At 43.7% G+C, this 22706-nt stretch overlaps 1 protein-coding gene and 1 long non-coding RNA gene across 9 annotated transcripts in view; one reads left to right on the top strand and one right to left on the bottom strand.

Annotated features, from left to right (window-relative positions):
* The first annotated feature begins 350 nt into the window (after window positions 1-350).
* The window catches only part of chd9 (chromodomain helicase DNA binding protein 9), a 56586-nt gene continuing 34230 nt past the window's right edge, over window positions 351-22706 (top strand). For 3 of the 8 annotated variants that reach the window (XM_077594791.1, XM_077594783.1, XM_077594774.1), the window contains exons 1-3: window positions 473-689; window positions 6079-7638; window positions 20644-21062. In XM_077594791.1, the coding sequence (XP_077450917.1) occupies window positions 6181-7638; window positions 20644-21062 (1877 nt within the window). In that variant the 5' untranslated portion in view covers window positions 473-689; window positions 6079-6180. Of the gene's footprint in view, window positions 690-6078; window positions 7639-12855; window positions 12912-17270; window positions 18023-18106; window positions 18680-19167; window positions 19432-20643; window positions 21063-22706 lie in introns of those variants that run through there. The other 5 variants (XM_077594808.1, XM_077594807.1, XM_077594805.1 and 2 more) reach the window with 5 other exon arrangements.
* Window positions 16657-18006, bottom strand: LOC144069498 (uncharacterized). The gene is made up of 2 exons (XR_013298562.1): window positions 17455-18006; window positions 16657-17078 (listed from the first exon to the last, which is right to left on the bottom strand). It is a non-coding gene; the product is annotated as an uncharacterized LOC144069498 (long non-coding RNA).

Genomic DNA, 22706 nt, shown 5'->3' with positions numbered 1-22706 from the left:
GCTCTAATGGTGTAGTTCATAAGGTCAGCCACTAGAGGTCCATCTAGTCCGACGCTGGTGTCACCCATCTCCAGGGCGTTTGACATGTTCGCATCGAATTAGAGGACTGACTTGTAGTCCATGTGCCAAAGCAAAAGCTCCCCGGATTGGCTTCTAACGCGGCCATTTTATGCGCGGTGTCACGATACCACAACAAACGGGGGACTTTGGCCCAGACGGACCAGTCCGCGATAAAGTCAACCGCTTTCGCCGCCCGGGCGGCGCTGCTCGCCTGGCTCTCTCTCATACACATACTACACATACACACACACGCGCTGTTTCTCTTCTTTCTTTTCCCCAAATAAACTTTATATTTATTCATCTTTTCTTCCTTTCTTTTCTCAAATGGCACTTCTCCGGGGCGAAATTACAGCGAAAGCCCGGACGTCCAATCAGGGAGGAGGTCACTAGTATGCAAATGTGCCCTTATCGGCAGTCACGTCAGCAGTGGCGGCAGCAACACACAAGCAGCCATCAGCAGCAGCAGCAGCAGCCGCGGAGGAGGTGGCCGGCCGGGCTCTGGCTTTGGGTTGGCGGCGACGGAGCAAGCGGCTGTGCGGAGGAGGTCGCTGACGGAGACCAACAACTTCACCGACGACGCGCGCGCCTTCGCTCCGTTTGGCGTCGCTTCCCGGACGGCTGCGTTTCGGGTAAGCACCCGCACCCGCCGCACTCTTTGCCGCCCGGCCGTCGTCGCCGCCTTCCCGGTTCGCTTGATGCGCTGGTGTGGCAAGAGGAAGCTGTCAAACGCGTCGCGTCGTCGCACTTGTTCCACGCACTTTTTCGAACAAAAATCGCCGCACTTGGACGCAGTTTCTTCGGCCCGAGTTGGGTTTTGTTGGTCGGGGTACTGAACTGACAGCGGCCGGTGGCTGGTGAGTTGAACAGTCCGCTTATTGAAACCGAAACTTGGCCCCGGAAATAACACCCGGCGTGGTGGTGCTTATCGCGGACACCATCGACGTCGTCCCCCTTCTACACCCTCGCTCCTCTGGCCTCCCCCCATCTATCAAGCACCATTTAACTCGTTCTAAACCAAAACTCGGTACATTTTACCCTATTTTTGTCGTCATCGTGCGATGATTTTAACTTTATAATAGCCATTAAACCCCTTGAAATCCCTACTTCCAATTGCATTTGAACAAGGATTGACCCCGAGGTATGGGAAACAACTTTTACTCGGTGGGAAATTGAAGAAATGGCTTTATCATGGGGATATTTGGATGGGTTGGGGGACCGGGGGTCGTGGTTGTGCTTCTAACAGCTGGGAGTCGACGCGTATGAGGGTCCCCTTAGCCTTGGGTTGGATGGTTAGGAGGGAGGGAGAGGGCGAAAGGGTGTGTAAATGTTAGTTATCAGCTTTTGGATTTTTTCGAGGTGTCGACTGAAGGCAAACGCATAAGATTTGTCCTGTTTTTTGTTGTTTTTGTCACTTCCTGCGGCCTTGTTTTCATATTCGATTCATTTTGACCGCTTGGCCTGAATGATGTCAACGACAAAGTCTCAAGAAGCCGCCTACGTCTTGACATTTACCTTTCTCCTTGTTTTACTCAGAAGTGTATTAAATAAAAGGTCTGACATTTTATTTGGCTGCTTGACCGTCTCCTTGTGCTGCCCTCCGATTGGCTGGGCAACGATTCAGGGTGTCCCCGGCTGTATAGTTGGTTGGGATACGCTCCAGCACCCCTCGCAAACACTGTGAGGATAACCGGCATAGAAAGTTAATGAAGGAATGAATTATAAAGTATATTTTATTGATTTGTTTTGTTTTCTGTGGAATTTTAAGCACAAAATGAACGACGTATATCGGGATCAGTAGGAATGAAATATGACTATTTACTTCTAGCCATCCTAGTTAAAATTAATTTAAATTTAATTGCTGGCAGCAAATGACTAAAACAGAATATCTACACACTAATAAACGAATTCTCTAGGAAGGACCACCCCCCAAGACCTCGACAGTTATCTTAAAAAGGTGACACAATAGACACAATATGGATAATGTTGATAATGCAATGCTTTTGCAACGTTCCCCCTTTTTTCTTATAAACAAAATCTAGTAAGATAATTTGCCAGAACTCTAAATGCTTAAAAACAACCATATCATCAAATCAAATCTTTAACAAAAAATATTGCATTAAGTCAGCTATCTAAAAAATACCGCTTCTTTAGCTTTTTAAATTTTGCACATTACTGCTGTAACAGAAGAGCTGGTATTTCCATTTGTAAACGTAAACCAGCAAAGCAGGACATTTCTAGACATTAACACAACCCCCTGAAATCAGGTGTTGAAATGATTTCATTTTCATGCAATTCACAAAAATGAGTCATAACAGGAGAAGAAAAACTACGAATAATTTTAATTCTAAACTGTGTGGTTTTACAATAAAGACAATTTCATTTTCTTGTACTTAGGTGTAGGACAACATTCCACCAATTGCCCTTTTAAAAAAGTTATGCAAGTGTTACACTGAAGTCAGAACAGTTAATCTGGTTTTCAGGGTGAATATTAAGTGTTTAAATTAATACCACCTTTGTAGAATTATACCCTTAACATTTTACCACCTCCGACGGTTGTCCAATATTGGCTTTGAAACAAGAATGTTGGAAAAGTTTTTGACTCTTTCATTCCGACAATTTCATTTATAACAACAGCACTTAAAAGAAAAGCTGTGAAAATGCTGGCTTTGTGAAGTTGATATTTTCAAAGGAACATGAATGTTTTTTTTATTAATTAATTGGCATGAAAGGTCGATGAAGACCCGTAATAATTTTACCGTAACAGCAATAGGGTTTTTAATATGGGTGTCCTTTTCGTAGCCTGAGCATTTTTCGACATCTTCGGAATGGAAGGTTTTCTATAATTTTATCGACTTTGTTTATTTATTTCATAATATACATTTACCGTAAAACACATTCAGCTTCTTCGATAGATAGGAAGAAGGATTCTTTTACTTTATGACATCATTGTTTGGCGTTGGCGGAGGTCTGCTCGCTGCTGTTTGCTTCAGTTGTTGTAGGGTCAAGCCCTAGTTTTGTGATCACATGTTTTTGACTCATTATAATACTTTGGAAACAAAAAAAATGTCTTTAGCTGGTTGGTGTTCTCAATAAAATCCTGAAACTTGGAATCTTTAAAAAAATTGCTTTAAAAATACTGATCAGTTGATCTTATTAAACCACAAAATTTAAGCCATCACATTTTCTCAGATTTCCTGACCAGAAACGAAGTTGATATTTTCAGTGACATTTGGTTGTGTTTGGTAAAAGGGAAGATGTTATAAAGAATTGAGTCTTGGAGTCTTTAATGTGCTGTCCCATCCACCTAGGCTAATTTATTTTAAAAAGCCATATAACTGCATTTGCATATTACTTTAAAAAAGTCTGTTTGGGAATGTTATTGTAACCACAATAGAGCCAGATTACATAATAACCCCACATGTCAACCCTTTTTCCGATTAGGGCTTGACAGCATGAACCCTGATCTAAATCCTCTTGAACATCTTGGAAAGGAGCGGACATTTCATTTGGATAAAGAACCATTCATACCTGACTCAACAGGAGGTGTTTGCTCATGAAGAAGAGTCCAACATACCCGCTGAGAGGTAGTCTCATTGAAAGCCCAACCAGTCGTCTGATTGGCATGATTGCCTCAAGGGGTTGTCAATGAAATTAAGTTAAAGGGATTTTAGCATCAAAATGGTGAATTTTCCCCAACAAGCATATCCTCGGCTTGCCCACAGAATAAGCAAATTATCATTTTGCCTCTCACTTTAGAATGCATCAACAGGTTTGTTGTCAATTATTTTAAAATGTTTCACTATTATGTGGAAACAGCAGACAGAAAAAAGTTCAAGCAAATCCATTTTCAAAATGCCTACGTAACACTTCCATATTTCCAACTAGAAAGTGTTCTAAAAACGGTACTCGGCTGTTTGGTCGTCGGACTTTTGGTCGTCGGACTTTTGGTCGCCGGACTTTTGGTCGCCAAACGTTTGGTCGCCCGGAATGTATTGATAATTACCATTTAGAATTGTTGCTCAAATTCCCTAAATACAAACTGTGAATTATTTTTTAGTCATACATAATGCCCAATTAATTATTAGGCTATAGAAAAGCTCCAAATTTCCCGTACTTTTATTGTGTTTTGTTGGAGAACTTGTTAAGATCCTGACTGACGTCCCTTCCTAAGGGGACAACTAATGTAAATACAAACTCTTATACACTCACACGTCCGCTCAGTGAAACTGCTCAGGGCCATTGTTGGCTTTTATTGATGCATAGACCGTGTTGTTTTACCTTGTTTTGTTGCCGGACTTTTGGTCGCCGGACGTTTGGTCGCCCGTTGTTTGGGTCCGGGCAACCAAAAGACCGCGACCAAACGTCCGGCGACCAAAAGTCCGGCGACCAAACGGCCGGTCACGCTAAAAACTGCCAAACCCAAGTCTTGTTTTCAGGATCTGTCTAAATCAAGACTTGCACAGGTTATGTGCCATGTGGAAGGGTGGTTTAGACCAGGTTTTGGTAACATCACTGTGTGGAGTTTGGATGTTCTCTCTGGGCCTGTGTGGGTTTTTTCCAGGTGCTAAAAATTTGGGTGTTCTAAAAACTGCCAAACCCAACAGTCTTATTTTCAGGATCTGTCTAAATCAAGACGTGTGCCAAGTGGAGGGTGCTTTAGACCAGGTTTTGGTAACATCACTGTGTGGAGTTTGGATGTTCTCTCCGGGCCTGTGTGGGTTTTCTCCCGGTCCTCCAGTCTCCTCCCACATCCCCAAAACATGCATGGTAGGCTGATTGGACACTCTAAATTGCCCCTAGGAATGTGTATGAGCGCTAATGCTTGTTCGTCTCCTTGTGCCCTGCGATTGGATGGCCACTGATTAAGGGTATCCCACACCTGATGCACATAGTTAGTTGGGATAGGCCCCAGCACCCTCACGACCCTTGTGAGGATAAGTAATGTATGAATTAATTACATTGATAGATTGACTGTGTTTTTTCTTCACTAAAAGAGAGTTACCAGGACATTGAGCATGTGCGAACCTCATCCATTCATACAAGCCCCCACCCCCCCATACACACAATTCTTCAAAGTACAACCTCGTGTTTGGCAACGAGCATGTCGGCACAACAGCGAAGCATCCGCTGGCCTCTTGTCATCTTCCGCTTGTCTGCAGTCGCCAAGCACACGCCCCCAAAGGACCTCGCCTGCCTCTGTTCCTGGGCTGTTGAAATTCTATCAGCTGTCAACGCCTCCCTCTGTGTCCTACCCTGAAGCTCTCTTGGCTGTTGAGTTTGGGAAAAGGTTGTGGTGGAGGGGAATGAGAGAAGGGAGGGATGTGGTCGTTGTGGGGGGTTATTTGGGGGGAGGGAAGGAGTGCACAAGGGGTTGCACGAAGAGGCACCTGCTGCCGGTGGCTGGCAGTTGGTTTGCGCCAGCTGCTTTTGCTACACACATGAAAAGCCTGCTGATAGATAATTGACAGCACATAGTTCCTGACCTAGCTATTACGTGGCTCTAAGAGGGCTTCTTTTCAACACCGCATGGAGGCCCATTATGGAAATCTACTAGTGTGTTTCACTGAAGGACTGGATGATAAAAATAGCTCCTGTGAGGGAGGAAGTCACTTGATTTCGGTGTGGCTCTGTTCATTGTTTTTGTTTGTTTGTTTGTTTGTTTTGAATATTGCGTGATGACAGATGTTTCACAAGAGCCTAATTTGTTTTTAAAAAAAACTGGTTGCGACAATGATGATATCAGCATTAATGTGTTGGGTAAGTGAGCGAACTCTACAAACCCATTGTAAAAACATTTGTACATGTGGCCTGCTATTGATCGGTGACTAGTTCACGATGAATGCCATCTCTTGCCCCAAGTCAGCTGGGTTTGGCTTCAGTTCCCCGTGCAATTAATACGGATGGATGAATGAATGGATGGATTGGTGAGTGGATGAATGGATGGAACTGCCCCTAACATCCCTTTTTTGAAATGTACTTTGTGTAATGTGATTTTCTTTTTATGTCCCCTGTTTCTAGACTCAAAATATGATGCCATAGCTCTTTGACCATTGTGGTTCATCGGAACCAACGTGGATCCACTGAAGTTTCGAAAGTTCTGGCAAGCGTCATAGCTCTGCCATGGATTTTTTTGATGACCCCAATGTCTTTGGTGGAGGGCTGGAAAGTGTTGGTGTCGATGGTTTCGCCTCAGCTCCTTCATTTGTGGATGAGCTCAACCTCGGCACGGACTTTGATCCCATCCACGTTGAGCCTCATGCTCCTGGGAAGAACCAAGACATCATGCTTCCGGTGTCGTCTACGTCCTCCCAGCAAGCGGTACCCTCTTACAGTCATCAAATAAGCCACTACATTGGAATTAAGGCACAAAATCCTGTTGGACAGCCATTTTCCAGAACGGGGAATACGGGCGGCATGGTGGGAGAGCAACAGGTTCAGTACAACAATGCCCCTGTGAGCCAAGTACCTCAATCCAATGGGTTGTTCTTCAACAGTAGCAGCCCTATGTGGGGTAATCACAACCAAAATGGTAACATGTATAATCCTATGTCGCAGCAGCAGCAACAACTGTACAACCAGCAAATACATGTTGGACAGCAACAAACACATCACCAACATCAGCACAGAATGCATCTGCAGCAACAACGCCAAAGTCACCCGCAACAGCTGTTCAACCAGCGGCGGCATCAACAACTGAACATGCAGGATATATCTCTGGAGCAACAGCACCATTTCCCCTTTCACCAAGGGAGCCAGCCTCGGAGCCAGCAGCAAGTTCACCTTAGTCCACGGCAGGCCCAACACGAACTAACTGCGGTCGGAACAAGGTTTCATTCAGCGGTCTTGCCAAGTCAAAGTGACACCGTGGCAGGATCTTGCTTGCAGCAACAGCAGCGCAGCTTCTCTTGTAGATTAGGAATGGCTGAAAGTAACCCACCTATGGCGTCCTCATCTTTGGTTCACTCACTGCCTACGTACTCTGCGAGTTCTGTCACCACTTACCAAGCAGCACAGTATCCCACCTATCCTGGAGAGGCAGAAATGGGTAGTCTAACTCGGCCGTCTTTGTCCTCAGTGTCAACACCGTCTCGGCACGCCGCCACTGCCACTCCCCTTGCGGCAACTCTACCTGAGCTCCCAGGGGCTGCATGTCAGTTCCCATCTGCCTCAGTTATGGGTCAACAGCATGCTCAGAACCCTGTTAACCAGGCAAAGGAATGCAATTTCCAGGACATACGCTGTCATGGAGAAACGCAGGGAAACAACAAGTGTTCCGAGATGTTCGGGGAATCCATGAGCTGCTACCAGACGTACCAATTGTCCTCCGAGGAGCCTCAGTGCTCTGGAACCATCATTGCTAACGGCTACCCATCCCTGGGAGACAGCCTCTTGGCATCGGAGGCACAGGATGACGATTTGGCGGGGTTGGAGCCCCCTGACCTCCTTCCTGACTTACTGCCTCAACTTGAAGCTGCACTCAGCCAACCAGATCAGTCTAACGGTTCCTGGGCAGATTCCAGCCAGACTTGGGGGAACGACCAAAAGGCGCAAACACCTGTTGACCAAAAGAATGAAGAGGTAATACATTATATATGTTTTCTCTTTCATGCACTCTTGCTGCTAACATTTTTAGACATGGTAGACAAAATGCCATTGTTTTTTTTCCTAGTGTCTTTGGCAGACAGAATGAAGCCAAAGGCTAAATATGTTTCGTTTTATTATGTTGGTCTTACATTTTCAGAGACTTTCCTCCTCTTTCAATCTCTCCGCTTTTTGTTTTCACCCCGGTTTATTATTATTTTGTGTTGTCTTTTGAGGGTTTGCTCAGTACACTTCTGCTCTGCAGTGTGTGTGTGTGCTTACACTGTACACAAAATCCCAACACCGTGTACTCTGACAATTACAGTTCAATTCCATAGACTGTAGTGGATGTCCAGGTCGTCTTTATTCAGGCAAGCAAGACCCTATCCCAGCTGACCTCAGACTGGTTGCTATTGATCGTAAGATAAATATAGACCACTTTTAACCCTTTCCGGCACAAAGGTCACTAAACTGGACAGCTAGTTGGAGATATATGATAATCTCTACAGAATTCTGAAACCACTTGTTAAAGAATGATGATTTAGTTGATTTTAATTTGTACATTAAAAGGTCAACACTCATTAAATTGGCAATTTAAACGTAAACATATCATAGAAAAGTGATTGTGTGCTCTTTCCAAAAGTTTATACTGTAATTAGACACCTTGTTGCTCAGTATTTGGCTGGTGATGTATTGGCCGCTGTAGCAATGTGTGTTAGGTGTTTCATCATTTTAAAGTGTTTAAAAATAGAATATACGCATGTATTTTCAGAGGTTGTGCTTAAAATTTGTGGAGGCCAAGGAGTCAACATGTACTTAAACTAACCCATCTTGAATGCAATGATGCAAAATATTATGATACACGCTAGCTATATATTTTAAATAGACAAAAAAGATCATTGCCATGTAATTTTTAGGAAAGTTCCTTTATCCGGACTGTTGTCAGTATATAAAATCACTTCTATCAGGATATAGAATTTTGGCCAGATAATCCAGTACCATATACTATATAACTATCATTGATGAAGTCAAGCTTAATAAGATCAATGTCATAAAATGGCATTTGTCTCCACTTGGTAAACATCAAAAATACATTTCTGTTCCTACTTGGACATAATAGACGTCAGTCTGATCACTTGCGTCATATTTAATTGGATATGCTCAGATTAGAAAAACAAAAATAAAACACAAACTTAAGTTTCTGAGGAATGATCTTGTTTGGGTGGGAAGTTTAGACAAACCCTTGAGAAAATGATGATTAAAGCGATGGTCCGTCCAGCCGAGCTTGTGTATCTTCCCCTCGCACCGACAGCAGGTCAGGCCTGATTAGGCTAAGAGTGGTGTGTCTTCAGGACTTAGCTGTAAGCATACTTAGGGCTATATCAAGATGTGGGTCAGGGCAAGCCAGTAGCACACTGGAGTGGAGTGGAGTGGAGTGGAGTGGGGGAGGTTGCACGCTGTTGTGGTAGCTGCCACTGTGGCCGCGAGTGCAAACGCATGCATGATCTCGGCAAGGCTGGCTTGCTGAAGAAGTGCACTGGCAGAAGGGGGAAGGGGAGATGAGAGAAGTAGCTCGTGGAAAAGACAGACAGCTTAGGAAAGAAAGGGAGGGGATGAGACAGCAAGGAAGAGCTTGAGTGGTAGACAGGCAGCGAGGGTGGGTCTGGGGAAATGCTGGGTGATTGCCTTGACTGGCTGTTACAGACTTTAGGCAGGTCTAGGATCTTTACTTGGAATAAGCACATGGCCAGAGGCAAAATCAGCTGGTTTGAGCTCCACCACGTGAACACGTTTTGTTGTTGTTTTTTAAATCCAACATATAAAATGTTTCAGTCTCGCTCCTTTGACAATCTCGACTAACCAAAGTCTAGGTTTTGTCTTAGGCGTTCTAGTCTTGGGCAATTCTCGGTCCTGGGTATTGGGGTCTAGTTTGGCACACCATGAGACTTTGTACACATTCAGAGTTCCCAGACAAACCTGATTAACTCTGTGTTTACCGAAGCACGTTTACGCCCCCAAGGACCACGAGTGACACGCGGGCCTATTCTAAAAATCACTCACTATTTTGAAGTTGGAATAAAACTGCTCATCCTTGAAATTGATCATTACCCAAGAAGTAGTTGTCAGTTGCTAAACGTTGGTGACTTCAGTTTTGTCCCTCGGGCATCGTTATTTTCATCGATTTTAAAAATTAAATCAAATAAATATCATGTGATTCACTTTTGGATCCTGGGATACTAGCGATCAAATAATACATGGGTAAGTGGTATAGCCCCAATATATCACAATATTTCAAGACCATTCCCGATGTATCTTTTCGAATATAATGGAACAAAATTGCAAATAAATATGTAACTCCTGCATTATTGCAGAGCAAGAATGTAGCTAGGAGTCAATCGCAAGCTGTGATCTTTGTTGCATGTCCAAGTGCGACCTCTTTTCAACCACAACTGGCCGACGCCGGCGTCTTTGTCCTTTATCAAGACCCTTTTGACTGGACCTTTTGTCCGGCCCCCGCGCTGGTGCTCGGCGGCTGACTGTGCTAAACATGTGCACTGATTTGTGAAGAGCCTGCTGATGGTGGCGTGTTTGCTGAGCAGGGGAGGCGTCGGGGGTTAGCAGCCCATTCTCCACTCCCCCGGAGTGAAGCCGCCTAATTAGGATCACCAAATGCTGCAACACCCAACTCACAGGTGTGACGAGCCCCTGGGGTTCAAGACAAGAGTCATTGTCCTGGGGTTGCTCTACTAAGAGAGTTGGCAAGAAAAAAAAAACCCTCATCTTATAGCCTCACTTGTACAAATGAAAAGATGGTTACATTTCATTCTTGCTTGTTAACATTTTCCATGAGATGAGTCCACATTGTTACTATCATGTATCATTTTATGGACTAAACTGACTAAATATCATACATATCATTCACCCATCAATGTTGCACATACGTTTAACGTGAAATTGCACACAGATGAGGGATGAGCAGATGGCACATTGCTATTTGGCGGTACACTGATTAATAACATACTGTCGTTGTCGTTGCACGGCGACGTCGGGTATATTGTGCGTTCCATCTTCGCTCTTCCCTGTTAAACTTTAAAGTATGTGTTTGCCAGCAAAATTCTTACACAATAGGGAACGTTGTAAATGGTCAAACAACAAAAACTTAACAATAGTGCAAAAACCTTTTTTTCACCTGTAGAGGTGAGTAACTACTCACACACACAAATTTAAATCTTTTGTATTGGCGTTACCCACCTGTTAGTGTAGTGGTCGTTTTGCGTGTAGTCGATTCCCTCCTGGTGACATTGTGATTGGGGATTTTAGGGTGTAGTCCGATCATTTTAGGGTGTAGTCCGCCTTTCACTGTCTTTTTATGATTGTACTCTGGACATTGGTTGCATTGCGCTTCACCACTTCTTGCCAAAATTTACAAAAGCAACGTCCACATCTTGTCAGGCTCTTCCAGACAATGATTACATCAGTCAAGCCACACTGTAACACCGTTCCCAAATGACAGCTCCCTGTTGCGTTCAAGGCTATTTTGCGACATCAAGCTCGCTTGACTTTGGTTCAATGCACATAATGGGTTGAACACTGAGCAACTTGAATGATTAGATATTTCTCTTATCTGTCAAAACACAAAATTATTTTCAAGTTTCTCAGCCTGTGAGTATTTAGCGACCCTTTTTTAAATGCAACCTCCTACCCACGTATTGATTGTGGGTAATGAAGTTTTATTCTGAGAAAGAGTGCCATTGGCAATTGGTGTTGTGTGCACGAGTATACTTCATTACCCAGAAAGCCCTCTTTTTTGCCCGCGCATGCGCGTTGTGCGTTTCCTGGTCGAAACTCGTCTGAATAAACCGTTCAGTGCTCGTGGATATCAGTTATACACGAAAGAGATGCGGCAATGATAAACAGCCTCTCATGTCATGGCCACCTGGCTTGGTCGCATCTCGAAATTTTGATCGTATCGTCGGCAAATTATTCGTAATTTTCATCGTACCAAGAGCATGTCATACCACGAGCTGATGGTAGGTCGAGTTACCACTGTATTGTCATTATACAACAGCTGCGGATTACGAAATTAGTGGTGCTACTCCACATAGTGCGTATTTCTCAGTAAAAACATAAATAAGTAATATAATAAGTCACGTCCAGGCAAGGTAAATTCTAAAATATTGCACATTGTTATTGCACACCCCGAAGTTATTGCACGGGGGGTGCTGGAGCCTTTCCCTGCTTGAACAAAGCAGGAGGGTTTATTATGTATACCGTGAAGCTTGAGTAGCGAGTATGGAATGAGCATGCTGCCATTATTTAAGCACGCATAATTTATTTATTCATTTTACTGACCAATGAGTTCACCAGTTCGCAGACCACCTGCGTGTGGAATTGTGGAGAGTGATCCATATGATCAAAGATAATCTGTTCCATGACTTCTCTCGCTTTGGCTCTCTTTCTATAGATAGAGGGATATGAAACTACGAAAAAAGGTCTGACTTTTATTATCAAAAATATGGTGATAAGAACTTGTAAATGAAAACAAAAGTCCACATAGTGTCAAGTTAAACGAAATACTTCTCCCAGCTAACTATAAAATAATGCATCCTTTTTTATGCTGATATCAATAAGCAACAACATTTATTAGTGCCACAGGGCCATGAGACATGCAGGTGCCACACTTCCAGGTGCTGCTACCCGTTCTGCTGCTCCGCCTTGCCCTGCCTGTGGGTGTTAGAGTCCTCCTCTCCCTCCTCCTATTTGCGTCATACTAGCTTCGCCGCCTGCTGACCTCACAGAGGTTTATGTAACTCGCAGGCAACAAACGATTGGAGAGGACGAGCTCGTGTGGGGGTGCCGGAATCAGCCCTGAAAGGCGACACCCAGTGCTGGCCTAACACGACACAACGTGCAGATTTCAAATCCAGCCATCGTGCAAGCCCCAGTGGAAACCTGCTGGTTCCAGCAGCAGCAGGCTGGTTGGCGGTCTCCATCGCACTCGACCCCACCCCTCTTGCTAAACCTTCCCCTCCCTCGTTATGTCAAGTTGTCTGCCTGTTTGCGCTCAGCCCATCAGTTCCTCTGCTAGGAGGCCCAGCAGATATGAAAAGGGCGGGAGGCAGTGGGGAGGGGGCTAAGTGAGGGTCAGCGGTAAACAGGATGTCAGGCAATTGAGGCGGAAGGGGCGGGGCATTTGGGGGGGGGGGGGGAGGCGTGGAGTACTTAACTGAGCGTGTGTGGAACATGTGGGAAGCCTCAACTACTGCACCGTAGGTCTCGTTTTCGAGTTTTCACTTTCGTCCTGTCGGTTCTTTTGCTGTCAGTGTAAAGGCCAGCGAGTGTCTTTTTTCAAAGTCCGACGCAAATATGGATTACTGTGTCTGTTTGTTTTGTGTGCATGTGTGGCTGGAATGCAGGCATTGTGACGCAAGTTAGTTCCCATTTAGTGGAGAGAATAGAAAGCATACATTGTATGTGTGGCTATCCAAATAAGCGTTTAAGGAAAACTCATTGGACATAAGACTAAGATGAAGCCGCGAGAGGCAGCATACTATTTTGGTATGAAAAATGGCTAATTTTCACAGAGCTTCAAGTGCTCAGGAAACCACCTGCTGGCCAGATGTATAATCATAGGCAGGTCTATATTAACCGTATCATGCTCTGGACGCCGCCATCTTAACTAGGGATGACAAACTAGACCACTACCCACACACTTCCTGGTTGTACTGCTCATGTGACTTCCTTTTCAAATTTGTCCACGTGCAAACAACACCCTTTAGGAATGTGCAATCCAACAGACTGATCCTAGAGTATCTCAGAAATACCTCGTACGAAGATTTTTTGTTTAGATTTTTCCTTCAAATTAACACACAATTGTAAATTAGGGGCTCCTTCACGGGAGAAATTGTAAAATTCAATCATTTTAAGACAATTTTAAGGGTACGGCTTATACGTGGATGCGGCTAATATGCGAGAAAATATGGTACTTGATAAATGCTTCCAAACGTACCATCAAGTAACATCAAGGCAGGGTTTTAGTTCAGATCCCAGTGTGAAAAGGGTTACACTGTTACTTCACTGTTTTTGACATCCGCCAGAGACAGAAAATTGCTAGCTCGACAGATTTTTATGTCGCACTACACTACGGGGTGTTGTGCCATGTGACAGGCAATTAACGATACTGCCTCTAGAGGACACAAATGTCTTAGTATACCGGTTGACGTATTTTCAGGATCAAGTTCCTGTTTACCTGCTAGGCACGCTTCAAGTCTGGCCCCTCCACTTCCACAGGGAGTTCGCTTCTGGGACACCTGCCTCATATTTCACATCTTTGGAGCGAATTCCTTACTGGAACATGTGCATCTTGCTGTAACTTGTTCATCATGCATGTAGTAGCCTCTTTAAAGGGGCCTTTCCCTCACGTAATGTCAGGCAGGGGATAGAGGATGTGGACTAGAGTGGCAATACAGATGATTTCAGATGAAGAAGCAATGCTGTGAATGGATATGCTGCTGTAGATCTACACCCTTCCTGGTAATAAAACAGATGGCGGTTGGATGGATGGACATTCTGAATGAATTTAAAGGTGTTCAGAAGGTTCCTTAAACAGTTGCCTAATAGATGCATTTGAGGAAAACAAACATGCACTTGCATGTAAATAACCTTTAATTGTTTCTGAGTTATGTTTTTCTATGACATCATAATTGCTGATCACGTGGATTCTTTCCATTTGCACCCTACAATGTTTCTCACAGTCCCCTCCTAGTGTTCAACTTGGCCATGACACCACAAGTAGCTCCAACCGGTTCTACCGGGAACCCTGTGCAACTAGCTAATGGGACAGTATAGAGTTTTATGCCTTCTAAAATACCTAATAAAAAGTGTTTGCAAATGTAAACCTCAATGTTTTTTTTCCAAGCCCATAAATGGTGGGTGCATAGTTTGACATTATGTAAATTCGATACACAGAGAGGTTTATTGTAGTTGGCGCAAGCAGCATCTGCACAAACTGGCAGTGTACAAGTCCAGCTTTTGCACATGGCCAAAAGCCCGGTATTCAGTCTGAGCCCTATTAATGTGACATTGCTGAGAGCATGAACTGAAAGCGTGCACTTTGCTGTTTTGCCCGTGCTGTGATTCAACCTGCGGGGTTACAGCAGAATAGGCCAGATAGCAGAGGGGGTCGATTGCAGTGATAAGACACTGACAGGCATTCAACAGCTTCTTCAGAGGGTGACTATGTCGAGCCTCAACTTTTATACCATACCGTATGATCTAAAGATGTGCTTCTATGAACCAAACAAGACACAAAAGCTCATGTTGCATATTAAAACAGTTTCAATCTTTAAAGACACTCGTTCTCTAGGTCTAAGTAGCTAAACCGGATAGTTTGTTTGTTTTTAACCTAAGAAGATGCTGTGAGCCTTGTTGATATTAATTCGCGTTTCAGATTTCAAGCCTTGTATCTCTGCTAAGTTCTGCATTTAACCGGGGACTGGTACAGTGTGTACCCTCCCTCTCGCCAGAGGTTGGCTTGGTGTAGGCCACAGTTGCCCGCAAGGACGAAGATTGCCAAAATTGGATGAATGGCTGTAACTCTTGAAACTGCCTCGTGATTGTTTAGTGATGAGTCCAAGGTGTATCAGACGTGAGATTGGTTCAAGTTTCAGTTGCCAGTGATCCTATTTTTTTTTAAAAAAAGTTGATTGTGAATGAGTGGAAAAAGACCTGTCGAAAAAGACAGTCAAAGCACAAAGAAAAAAAACAGGCTTGGTAATGGTGATTTTTGCAAACCCCTGACAGAAAGGCTAGAGCTGACGTTTTTACCCAGGCCAAGTTTTTGGTTCTGGTTTGTCTCCAATAGAAGAGCCTGGCAGATTGTATGTAAATGCATCTTGCACACAAAAAGTCCCTCTTATTTGACTGTTTCCCCCAACTAATTTAAAGATAGCCACAATCCCTCTATTTTGAAAATGAATTGTTTCTTTGACACACGCACCTTTAGAGTCTGAAGGATTGTGTCCTGCTTGTGACTTCTCTAAGAGAGGGACAAGATTGTTTCCGATTTATGTATGCATTCGGAAACTTGGTGTAACACTTACAGATCCAATAACTGTAATCATATAATGTACTGTAGTGTGTGTTAAGCTGTTTGCAAATATGCTATTGAAAACTAGTTTGGGAAGATACTTAGGACGCGACTTCTTACTGAGACATTCCAAAGCTAATTTATTGCATTCAAATAATTAGAGATACATTTTTCATTATCACATAGTACAGTCATCATGTTTGTGTTTTGGCTAATATATGCCAAAATTTTATGGCAAACTAATGGGTGATTACTAACAACTAGTCTAGGTTTATATTTCACCTTTTCTGTGAATTTGTATGCTATTAATAGTGATGAGCTAAATGATGTACATATACACACAAACTCCATGTTTATTTGCAATATAAGACAGGACATTTTTCCTATCCCCGCAAATAGCGGCCAATTGCTATATATGTTTTACCATCTGTTGCACTCTGAATGAGTCTACTTGGCGGTATGCTCAAACCCCTGCTGGGTGTTATCAGACGATACATTTGTTCAGCTTGGACGGACTTTGAGACACAGCTTTCGGTGAGAACGCTGCCCTTGTTTTAAAGTCCAAACTCCGAAGAAGGTCCTGGCATGTGGATCTCATGCCCGTTGTCATTGCTTCTGTTGTTCTGATGTAGTTCGTGCCACTCACACATTGAATCCATCCTCAGACAGTCATCCTTTTGACTTGTGTTGTAACTTACAAGACTCGTTTTAGTCTTTAGGGAACATTGGGAAAGTTTTGAGAATATCTCTCTCTCTTTGACCCGTCTTAGACTGCCTGTAACTGCCAGAAGTATTCATAATAAAACATAGAATCCATCCTTATCTGATTGTGGGTAGGAAACAGAACCAGATCATCTGTTTCAAGAGACTGTATGTAGATTTGTGTGTGTAGAAGGTTAGGTAAAAAAAAAACAAGATTCCAGAGAGTCAGTCACAGAGTTTATTTACTTTTTAACATTCATACAACACTAGCATGTATTATCCAAATTCGGCTGCTGCTCAGGCTAATGTTTACAAAGCCTCTCGACCCTTCATGTGACGTGCATTCGCGGTCATATCTGTCTTTCTGGAATTAGAATTCTTGCTGCCTACAACTACGTTTCAATCCGGGTTGTCTGCCTCTAGCTTAGCCCTGCTTTCTCTACTGTACTGTATCTGGCTCTGGGCCACAATGTGTCGTTCCCAGTGCCATGTGCTAGCTGTTGCACATGTCCGCCTCTGGTAGAGGGAGTTGTCTAAGGTCCAGCGTCTCGGGACCTTTAGAGACTTGTCTTGTATCTGTAGCCTTAAAGTTCCTGGATGGTTTTCTGTAACGTTTCCTTAAATACATAATATTATTGACCGTAACCTACAAAAAATGGAAAAGAAGCCATAAGGGAGTGATCCAGTGCTGTGAGGGTTAAGTTCTGAAAGTTAATGTAATAACTGCTAGCACCATCTGCTGGCCTACTTCCTTTGCAACGAGAGAGAGAGAGACCGAGAGAGTGTAAGAGAGAGAGAGCGAGAGAGAGAGAGAGAGAGGGAGAGAGAGAAAGAGAGAGAGGGGAGCGAGTGAGAGAGAAAAAAACAAGCCTCGGTTTTAACGACATCTCTAATATTCATGCTGATGCATTTTGCTGCTTTGTGCTTTCATTTTACCGCCGGAGCTCGTCGCGTTCAAGCTCCAGCTGACTGAAAAGCGGAAACGGGAAACGATCAAGCCTTTCGAAAAGGAGTTTACATACCTTATCCTGGGACGACGAGGAAACGAAGGGGCGAGGAATCAATGACCCGGCGTTAGGGAAACTCTGAGCGAGCGAGGTACTGCCACGCACCTCCTCTGCCTCTGCTCCCTCATCACCCAGTGAAGAGACAAACCAGGGTGAGGGAGGGAGTGAAGAGGGAGAGGGGGTGAGAGAGCTCCCATGCACTCCTCTTGAGCCCTGCCCGCTGGGCGAGGAGGAGGAGACAAGCCACTCCGCCGTTCTCGCACCGCCTGAGGAAGAAGACGAGTGGACGGCCGCCGCCGCCACCGCCACCGGAGGAGGAGGTGGTGGAGGAGGGGAGGCAAACCAGTGGGGAGGGGTAGGGAGGGTACACACTCGTCTCACCAGGAAGAGAACTGTGGAAAAGTGTATTTATTCCAGAGAAGGAGCAGCGGCGAGGAAAACCCGGCGAAAGGGCAACTAGGCTTTTGTTAGCTGGTCACGGAGAGCGAGAGAGAGCGAGAGAGAGAGAGAGAGAGGGGGGAGTTTGTGGGGGGAGGTAAAGAGGAAGAAAAAAATGTCTACAGTGAAGAGGCCAAGAGGAAGGGTAAGTGAGCTCGGGAGGGAGGGGTTGTTGTGTGGGGATGGGAGGAGCCGGCAGGAACTGAACAACCTACTCAACTCATGCTGCACTGCCGCCATCTTGAACTCATTGCTGCTTTTTCCCCCCTTCCTCGTCCTCACCCTCCCTTCCCTTCCCCTGCCTTACTCACATGCTTTTCTTATAGAACCGATGATAGTTTTCTCTAGCCGCCCTGCCCCCTAAACTACTCTCCAAGCCGTCTTCCAATTTTAATTCATCTGCCTGCATGGGATTTCCGCTCAGCAACCCTACGTCTAACTCAAATCGGAGGGTGGCTCTCCACCTTTTTAGGTTTCCATAAGAGAGAGAGCAATTATCCTCATGCGCCGTACCTTGCAGATTGTAATTTCAGTTATCTACAGTAGCAGGTTTCGCCCGTTCGCTGCATTCTACATGTAACCCAGCTTGCTTTTTCATTTCACACCCTCACCTTTTACGCTGCATGTGTTCTCATGCTCCCAGGCAATACTTTCAACCCTTCCCCCATTAATGATTCAATGGGAACATTCCGGCGTGATCCGGTAAAATTTCAACCTAATGGTCTCGGCGGCGTTGTGCACGTGACCGGTCATAATGCAGCCTTTGTGTACGCTTGTTTTTGTTGGCTTGCCTCCAATGCATGTAGGTACACACATGTTGCTAGTAAAGTTGAAGCTGGGTGGACGTTACGCAATCACCTGGTTGAACGGGATGGGCAATTTTAATACAAAGGTTTCACGCACAGACCTTCAAAAACAACATATACAGGTGTTGTGTACGTCAACTCAGGAGATATTTCAATAGGTTTTGACGCGATTGTGCCGACGGATGAACTACGGATTCTTGACTGTATTCTTTTGCTGTCTGGAGGATAATTTTATATCTGGATGCTTATTGGCAACATATTTTCAGGTTGGGTCATAGCATCTCACTCTGGTTGTGGTAAGCACACCTACTGGGGCATGTATTTTCTTCTTCAGTTGTTGCTTTGGTTCTCTGTTTTGGATTATTGTCCTGTTGCAACCTCAGTCCTCTTTTGAGCTTCACCTGTTGGACAATTGGACTCAAGTTCGCCGTCAGTGTGTTGTCGCAACATGCAACACATCATTCCCTTTCATCGAAATCTTTCAGTAAATATTCAATTTTGCATACTCATTCGTATTTGCAAATGCAATTGCCTTACGAAAAATATTTTGACACAATACATATAGGCAGGAGCATTTAGTTTATGGTTGATCTATCCGGGAGTTCTACACTGCAGGGCCAAAATATCTTTTTGACAACCCCGCGTGGCATTCATGCGTGCCAAACTCTCCGCACCTCATACCTTGTTTGTATACTACGCGGCCGTCTTCACATAGGAAAATGTGATGGATCAGCTACTTCTGGCAGAGGTTTGTAGCCGACTGCAGACACAAAAGAGATTTTTTTGCATGCTCGAGCTTGCATACCAAAACCAAACATTACTCGTTTTTAGGTGCTTTAATGTGATTAGGTACATACTGTTTGAATCACATAAAAGGTGCCCGACAAGCAGAAAAAGACCGGGTCGGATTGGACCCTCTTATATGCCAGTTCTGGCCTGTTTTTACAAGACAGACACGCCTTGAAAGATAAGCAACAGTGCTGAAGTTTTCCATTTGCAATTTGCCTTGGTGTATACCTATGGACATCAATTCTTTTACAGATATTTTTTTAACATTTTCCGACTTCATTAAAGTTCGATAATTCTAAGTCAGTCTCGATTAATAAATACTTGAATCTTACATTTTTGTCCTGTCTTGTAAATGTTGAGATGACAGTTTAACTGGGCGCTGCTTGTTTATTGTTGTGATTTAGTTTAAATCGCATTTTGACTAATTTCCACAGAAATGTTGGAAATTACAAAAGATTCAGATAACAAACAATGAAAGATTGGTTTTGATGTTTTTTTAGAAAGCAGTGCCTCATGTCAACCTCCACCAAATCTGTATTTATCTTAAATTGTGTGATTTAAAAGAACAAAACTCAGACTCGTCAACCCGGCATGCAGATGTTAACTTGTCCATTTATGGGTTCTGCCTCCAAAATAATTAAGGCCATGCCACTAGGCCTCGCGGCAGTCACGCCATATATCATTTACATATGATCAGGTATCAGCCTGGCCAGGATTATTTACAAACTCGAGCTCCAATGCTATGATTATCTTTTTTTTTTCCTGGTATGACTTCATTTCAGCAGATTTTTCATATGACGCTCAGTTTCAAGGTTACCACCCACCTGATCTAGATTATTTGGACGAATGACGGCTTTTCCTGAAGTGAAGGTCTTCTGGGGGCCATTTGATGAAAGAATGTAAAACATTTTATGCATCGTTTATACAAATGGTGACCTACATACAGCATAGTTTTTTTCGTTGTTTTGATATGTTCCAGGGATAATGTATTTGATAACATTCTTCTGCCACATTTACTGCACTACTTCAAGAACTAACAGGGGTTTAATCCTTAGTGCAAGGATCACATTTTGTCGGTTTCTGTAACTTGTCAAACCACCGACTTTTGTTTTAGAATCAGAAAAAAACGACATGGATTAATTTATTATTCCTCTCTTTTTTTTTGTTAAAGCCTCGAAAGAACTCCAATGGTCCCACGAGTCACGTCCGGGCACTTAGTCCCGTGATGAAGAACAGCTCATCATCCTCTTCGTCATCATCATCATCATCGTCGTCATCTTCCTCGTCCTCATCCAGCTCGCCATCAGAGAAAAGGACGCCGCGGCGGACACACCATCAGGCAGATGCCGTACCCTACGACAAACAGGAAAAGGCCAATCGGATAATATCGGAGGCCGTAGCTAAAGCCCGACAACGTGGAGAGAAGAACATCCCAAGGATCATGAGCCCCACGAGCTTTCCCAGCTCGTCATCACAGCACAAGAGTCGTCAGGAGCATAAAGGAAACGGCAAAGTACGGTCCAAATTTAAAGCCTCCAGGAAGGCCTGCATCGTCCCGTCGTCCACCTCCAAACAAAAGCCCAAAATCGGGTATGTGCTTCTAATCTTCTGTATTCTTTTGACTATATCGGAAAAAAAGAAATGTTGCCTGGGAGATTTCCCAGATAATTATTCATCTACGATAGTTGTGTAGTCATTTAACTACTTCATCCCTATATTAACTCTTCATGTCTACATTGCTGTGGCATGTGGTGACGTAGAATTGGTCCCATGGATTTTTTTTTCTTAACCTTTTGCAAACCAACCAAACTCAAACTGCTCCACTGACTTTATTTCATGGCAATTTGTAGTATAGTGTAGGATTGGAAAAAAAGGTGTTGCTTTAGGAATTGCGCTAATACCAGGAGAGACGTGTTAAGTGTGACACTATAAACCTCAGCCCCTTTTATGTTAAAAACAACGGTCCCTTTCCAATTGTCACACCAGATGATTATGATGAGGCTCGTATTCGCCACCACCATAATGGTGCCTCGCTGTGTACACAGAGTGCACTTGCGGGGTGGTGTCAACACAGCGCCTGCCATCTCAGCCATAGTATTTACACGTCAACTACGATATGCCAGTAAGCGCGACCTTTGCACCAGACTGCTAAGAAATTATCGAACATCTCTCTGTTTCTACTTGTTGTTATGGCACGTTTTCATCTGGTATAAATTGGACTTTGTATGGCTAAAGTTAGTATGGTTTAGAAACGGGCAACTGCATTTACAATTTACAAGTCCGTAACTTACACTTATTTAGGTATTTTGCCGATTAAACGTAGCTTATGGAGAAGCACCATCAATTTCGTCACACGCAGTTTCTGCGTGTGATGACAAGTAGGCTTTTTTGTGTTGTGGTAATGACGACATGGCCTATGTCCGATTATTATTATTATTATTATTATTATTATTTTTTTTTTAATAAACATTCACTTCAATCATGGTGTTCATTTGAAGATCGTTTAGATTTGAAATGAACATTTTTGCTGGTGTTTTTTTCCCCAGAGTTCATGATGTGTGGGAGCTCAAAGTTCAGTCTTTTACTGCGTACCGCCACAATAAAGCAGGCACGAGCCATTAGAAGAGAGAGTAGAGCAAACAAAAGCTACATTCACATGTGACACAGCGTTGGCTCGTCTATGCAAGCAAGTGTAATCTGGCTTCCCTTCCCCCTGTGCTGCTGTTTAGAGTCGTTGTTAAATATCTAGGCCACACCCAGTATTTTTCGATTGGAAGAGCAGCCAGTACAAATGGCAGGGCTGGGGCGGCAAATGAATGAATGTATGAGGTGATGATGCGGAATTGTCTTCTACCAAGAGTAATTTATGTCACACTCGCTTGTGGTAATTAGTTCAAGCAGGAACGCATCAAACGCATCGGCACTGCTGTACGTTTTATCTCGGTTGCTTGCATGCTAGTTTGGTGGCTTCTCTTAAACTGATTTGTAGTTTCCCCCCCTCAGATTTGCAACAGATTCACTCTTGTTCTTCTATTTCAAGGGTGTCAGACTCGGTTTGGTTCACGGGCCGCGTTAACGACAACTCGTTTTGGACCGGACCATTTTAGATATAATATTTAGATTTTTTTTAATATAAATTGATTAAAAGAACTGGATTAAAATCCCTGAATATTCAGTTTTTTATAGATATACAAAAATGTTTATTTTAGCTTTTTTAAAATATATATTTAGATT

Source organism: Stigmatopora argus, chromosome 2 (assembly GCF_051989625.1).
Source record: "Stigmatopora argus isolate UIUO_Sarg chromosome 2, RoL_Sarg_1.0, whole genome shotgun sequence".
In the NCBI taxonomy this organism is placed as follows: domain Eukaryota; kingdom Metazoa; phylum Chordata; class Actinopteri; order Syngnathiformes; family Syngnathidae; genus Stigmatopora; species Stigmatopora argus.
This window is presented reverse-complemented; position numbering and strand designations above follow the sequence as displayed.